Here is a 6,000-nt window from a genome sequence, read left to right on the forward strand (position 1 = left end):
GAATTCTATTGCGATATCTTATGATCCTTTCAAAGAACGACGCTATGGAAGTATGTAGGTATTTCTATAAATTAAAAGTAAAATAAACATTTCCCTATATATAAAATTAATTTTAGCAAACTAGAAGTAAAATGAAAATAAGATAAAGAAAGGGGGAAGAGAGTCGATGATGACGTTCAGAAAAAATTGCGAATACTTATGATGTTCATCACCTATCGCGACCTTTTGTATTTTAGCAGTTTTTTAGTTCAAAATTCAATAAATTAGGGACTACCTAAAAAGGAACTAAAGTTCACTATGAAGAAAGAATCAATCAAGGACGTGCGAATGGTATTCGTGGATCGTTCAGACGGGTAATGGAGGATTTTATGACGAGCGTGAAATTTAGCAAGTATGATGTCCGTTGAAAAGCAGCATCAGATAAAATAACAATTTTAGAGAAGTCACGATTTACTGCTCTGCTTCGTCCAACGATTCTTGGCTGCATTTTTCGACATCCTTTCTTTCTTCACTTGAAGATGATGGGAGATATTGTTCACCGAGACGTCGATGCAATAAACGTATGAATGTTGTTTTTAATGTCCCGTTTCTAGATATTTCCGCTACACGCCACTTGATGAATACTTTAAAGCAATGTGTGCGTCGTCTTTACGATAGCAATTATAACGTTACAGTATGACGTAATAAACGATTATGCGCGCTTCGTTATGCGCTAGAAGAAGCCTGATAACTGCTTTGAGTTACATCCCATATTGCGGTATGAGATAATTTGTACTAACAAGCTATCATTTTTAAATAACCCAATATGTTTAGAACAAGTTGTAGAAAGGCCTTCCTAGATTAGAAGAACGGCTATTATAATTTACTGCTTTTCTATCATTAGTACAAAATTACATGGATGAAATTACTCAGGCTCCAAAAATGTTTATCGCAGTTACTAGCGAAATTAAAGAAAAAAAGAAAACTTCGTAATATTAGAATTTTTTTATATTGCCAATTACCTTCAATAAACCGTACATTATATATTTCTAGTGGTCTCAAACATAACATTTTCAATGAAAAGACATCTTCTACTCAACGATCGTTTCATTGGAACAGATAGAGCCAAGGGAAAGGGATCTCAATCAAACAAAATTTCTAACTTCGAAGCACTTTTCCATGTTCCCAGTTATCACCAATAAATCATACAAAACCACTATGTTCAAATATTTCTAAAGACGTAAAAAGTAAAATTTCGATTCGAGAAACACTTCAGAAACAGGACAGTCTCCGACTCGAATGAAGGAAAGGGCGCTTTAGCTAAATAAGGAGCGGTCGTGCATCGAGCTTCCTGGACTGTAAAGATGACGCGCTAATAGCTTCGTTTTATGATAGTCCTGAATCCGGACACCTGATTTGTTGCCGTATGTCAGAGTTGAATACTCTCACGACAGTGGAGCAGGTATAACCATGCGTAGGCGGACACTTCAACCGACAGCTGGTCTTTCACTTGCCACGTGAGAATTTAGTTTCTACGCAATGTAGTTTGAGAGCCGTCCGTCGAACAGGGTTATGGAATACGTTTTAAAAGAGGATAAATGTCACTGAAACGCTGCCACATACCACCGGTCTATGTATTCTCAAGTTTCGTGATATGGCATCCGATATATTCATTTTTCGCGTCGAGTCGAAATGTCTGTGCGAACAGGGAGAAATAACGTCGCGCGATCAATGCTTCCACATGTTATTAAGTGTTATCGATGTTAGCTTCGATTCCTTTTTGTCGGAAACCATGACGTGTACATTCACGTGGTTTTGAAAGGAAGAGCTCCGCGTCTCGGTTTTCACCTTTCATACATAGTTTGAAGTATTCAGAATTGTATATACTTTATGATTTATGAACAACACATTTAAAAATTAATTAAAGAATTTTCGTTCAGAAAGTATTTACTATATAAACACTCTTTTTGAATTTTCATTCCCGTGTTTCTCTTTAAAATAATTCTATCCATTAGCTGTATTCAATGTTGAATCGAATAATGTGAATCAGGAAATGTAATCAATGATATTAATCAACACGGCCAATGTTCTTAAAACTCAGCTGTTTATCGCAAAATAAATAAAATCGTTTCTTAATATGAAAAAGAGAGATGAAAAGGAAAAGACTTACATCATCCCTGTCCTCGTGGAGATCATCGTCGGCGCTCTCCTCGAGGACAAAGCCCACGTCGTTGTTGTTCCTGGTGAGTGAGGGCAATTTCCTGGGTGTGAGCTCCTCGCCGTCTGTGTCTCTCTTACGCTTGCCGTCTCTATGTTCGTTCAGCGTGGTCTCATGCTCGTCCAACATGTCGGTAACCATCAGTTCCGACTCGACGCTCGTCGGGGACACGACTTCGTCCAGCGGTGACATCGTCGACCTGTCGGCTTCACCAGCTTCCAGCACGGACATGATGAGCCACTTTTCCCGGCACAGATGCTTCCTCGGTCACGATCACCAGAATTCGCGGACAGTCGGGTCTCGTCTTCGACGGGACAATTTGCGTCGGTTGCCAAGAGGTGGCAACGAGGCACCTCCACTCATCCAGTGAGTACGGACGCACGTTCATAGAGCCTTCCTTCGGTGCCCAATTCCCTTTTCTATTCTCGTGATCGTTTGTTCGACGATTCGTTTTGACGATTAAATAGATACATCTGACCAGGATGTGTTTTTTTCAATGATGATTTATAAAATTATTTTAATAGACAGCGCTGCTATTAAACATTCTTAAAAGGAAACTAATTAGATTGTCATCGATGATCGAGAGTTTCCTCCCACGGTTTCAATCTGCGACACGATTCCAGGTCTATTAATCACTTTCCATTCGAATCGATCTTCTCCTATGAACATCGCTTCGTTGACATTTTATCAGAGTTATACTCGTTGAGACTTCCTCCCATTAATCACTTTCTTCTATACGAGCTTGTTTCCTCTTCGCGCATACATCTGCGTTTATGTTTGTTAAAGCCACCAGATTTGGCGAATCCCGATAATCGAGTTCGCGTTCACCCCGCTCCAAGACAATGGGCTGATAAATCGCCTGTACCCGATAACGGTGCCGCTCACCGCTAAACAGGACCCCGGCCAGAGCACACCCAATTTTCCAAACCAGCCTGACCCTCTTTTTCCCCTGGATGATCGGTCGCTGAATCGAGCAGGAATACCTGCTGCCGAGTACTTGTATACGAAACGAGAAACTTGGCGAATTCCGATCGTGAACAGGTGTTTAAAGATTTCGACTCGATGGTCGCGGAGATGGAATTAACGATTATTTGGAATTCGTTAAAAATCCTCGTTCGAGTGTCTTATTGTGGAGTGATACGCAGGAATTATGTTTCTTTGCAGCTTGATCGAAGCTCGGTTTGTAGTTTAATTGAGATGATTATAAAGTTTATACTCTTTTGGCTTGTGTTTAAATATATTCTGAACCCAAATTTACCGGAGGTAGTAAGATTCGTCGACGAAACGATCGACTTTCAGTCAACAAGCGACTGGAACGAAATCGCTTCACGTGTACGTGGAGCACGCAACTTTAAAACCAGACGTAAAACGATCCCGCGGCGCGCGTCTCTGCGGGCATTAAAGTCTCTGACTTTCCACCGGTTTCGCTGATCGATGACGTAGAAACCTGAATTCTTGCGGGCGATCTCTTCGTGCAGTTTAATAACACGGTCGTCACCGCGTAACTATATCTTCGTTCGGTGTGATTCGCATTAAACGACGCGATCGACATCGTATCGTCGCTCGAAAATGTGAGCGAAGTCGCGTTGATCGATGTCCATGACTGCGTGATATTAGCAAAAACTATAGTATGACGCACGAAAGTGACAGAACGAATGCACTCGCAACGAGTCGACGCGATTAGATCATTCGGAAGAAGGAGGCGGTTCCGCGAGAGCCGAGCGCAAATGTCCTGAAAAGACGTAAAAACGTAGCCAGTTGCGAACAGTCACGTGGCGAGTCAAGCTCGTGACGTACGTTCCTTGCTTACTACTGTTCTAACATTCAACTTAGCCTGTTTGGCCCGATTTCACCGTGGAATCGAGTCGCGGACCGCTACCGGTAATAGGATTGCACCTATCGATACCCGCACTCTTCCTATCGGCATCACGACTTCTGATTTCGATGCTCGAAACCTCGTGCACAACAATTCGCGCATGTTCATAATTTATGTTTTAATTGATCAAAAGTGTTAAATTCTGGCTTCCTTTTCTGTAAATGTATTCGATTAAACATGACAGTTTACGTATTGATTTCTAAAATTATCACTGATAACAAGTTGATGTCGATGAAGCTGTATCTATCACCTCGTTCCATAACACGATCACCAATCATCGTTTCCATTCATTCATATTTTTAGGTAATCACCGATCAAATTTGTTGTCCTTCGATGGGTCTGTTAGCGTCTCCCATGATAGCCTGAAACTCCCTGGCTTCGCAGACACAATGTAGCAACAAGTAACACACGCGTTTTCTTTATCGATGGCCGATACGATCCACATCGGAAACAACGTGAGCCGGTTTGCAGACGTAACGCAACCGATCAATATCCACGTCGAAACATCCTCGGGCGAGAGTGCGTTGAGAGGAACGGCGAATCCCTCGGGCGTCGTGCGACGGATGTTGACGTCCCACGACGAAGATCCGCGGTCTCGATCTGAGTCACGTGGCCGCTAGTGTCACGTGGGGGCGGAGAGGGCGGTCACGGTAGCACGAAGACAGCCACACGAGACCAAGAGGGAACGGTCGAGAAGATAACCTGCGGACTCCGGATCGCCGTGTAACGTGTCGCAATTTTGGAAAAGTCGATGCGCGAAAAGTCTGGTAGAAACACGTAGAAGCGCGCGTATTCAATCGAAGGTCGACGAGGACCGATCGTGCGACACCGCGTTGCCGCGCGCGCCTCTCGAGAATGGCCTAGAGGCGAAAAGAGGAAAGGATCTCCTCGAGTGGCGCCGCCCGCGGCAGGAGGGGGCAAATCTCTCTCCTGCTCTTGTCGAGAGCAAGTGTCGGGCCCGCACGATATGCCCGCTGGACCACCACCACTACCTCCGCGTCCTCTCGGCCACCACCACCACCATAACCAGCATCCTCGGCCACCACCACCGACGCAACGCCGACCACGCTACCACGGCCGATGCCATCGGTATCACCTTCACGAGAGAACGCCGTCGCCGTCGATACCAGCTGTCCTCTCTGAGCGAACACACGGTCTCCCCTTCTCTTCCACGAGCTTCCTCAGAGCTTCTCTTCCTCGCCATGACTGTCCACCGTCGTTGTCGATGATTCCCCACCTCGACAGGCAGCGCAGCAACTTGTCTCCGTTCAACCACGACCGAGAACCGCTCGTTGCCTCTTTGTCTCGCCGACCGTTGCTACCGTCTCATGCTCTCAAGACATCGTATCAAGATAGATATGGACGATATCTATCCTATTCCCTAGCCGGAAAATCCACCGAGAACCAGCTTTGTTCTACTATTTACCAGACCGAGTCTTTGCCTCGTGCACGCGTACTCGATATCCTTTTCCCTCTATCTTTTTCCCGATCCACTCCCTTTCATCCTGCTTCTATCTTATTCATGCACGATTCCATTCGATCAACTTGGTCCTTCCTCGGAGGAGCACGCTAGCCTGTATGCTTTCTTCATGCTTGTTTTACTCTGTCTCTTGTATTCTCGCATATCTTTCTCTATAATAAGCGATAATAAACGGGTGGAAGAATTAAATAGGAGCGACACACTCGCGATTGCTTCACACATGCTTCGATATTTTCCATTAACGGATCTCGGAATGGCAAGGTCCGTCTTCCTCGCTGTCAGTTTCGCTAATTTTCGCGCCATTACTCTCGCTATCAATCGGTTCATGTGGTATACGGCGGACGATACCACCGCCGTTCATAGTCGTTCACGCGAGTCATAAGCTCGGTTTCACGTTGCGTGTCGACGGTTTGCGCGAACGCGTGGCGTTGCTGTGACAGTAGACGT

At 44.7% G+C, this 6,000-nt stretch overlaps 1 protein-coding gene across 1 annotated transcript in view; it reads right to left on the reverse strand.

Annotated features, from left to right (window-relative positions):
• TfAP-2 (transcription factor AP-2) overlaps positions 1-5,538 on the reverse strand; it is an 85,547-nt gene extending 80,009 nt beyond the window's left edge. Inside the window, exon 1 of the mRNA XM_033340820.2 lies at positions 2,150-5,538. Within this exon, the coding sequence (XP_033196711.1) occupies positions 2,150-2,428 (279 nt within the window). The 5' untranslated portion in view covers positions 2,429-5,538. The remainder of the gene's footprint in view (positions 1-2,149) is intronic.
• Between the last annotated feature and the right edge of the window lie 462 nt (positions 5,539-6,000).

This window comes from Bombus vancouverensis, chromosome 6, assembly GCF_051014615.1.
Source record: "Bombus vancouverensis nearcticus chromosome 6, iyBomVanc1_principal, whole genome shotgun sequence".
Taxonomy (NCBI): domain Eukaryota; kingdom Metazoa; phylum Arthropoda; class Insecta; order Hymenoptera; family Apidae; genus Bombus; species Bombus vancouverensis.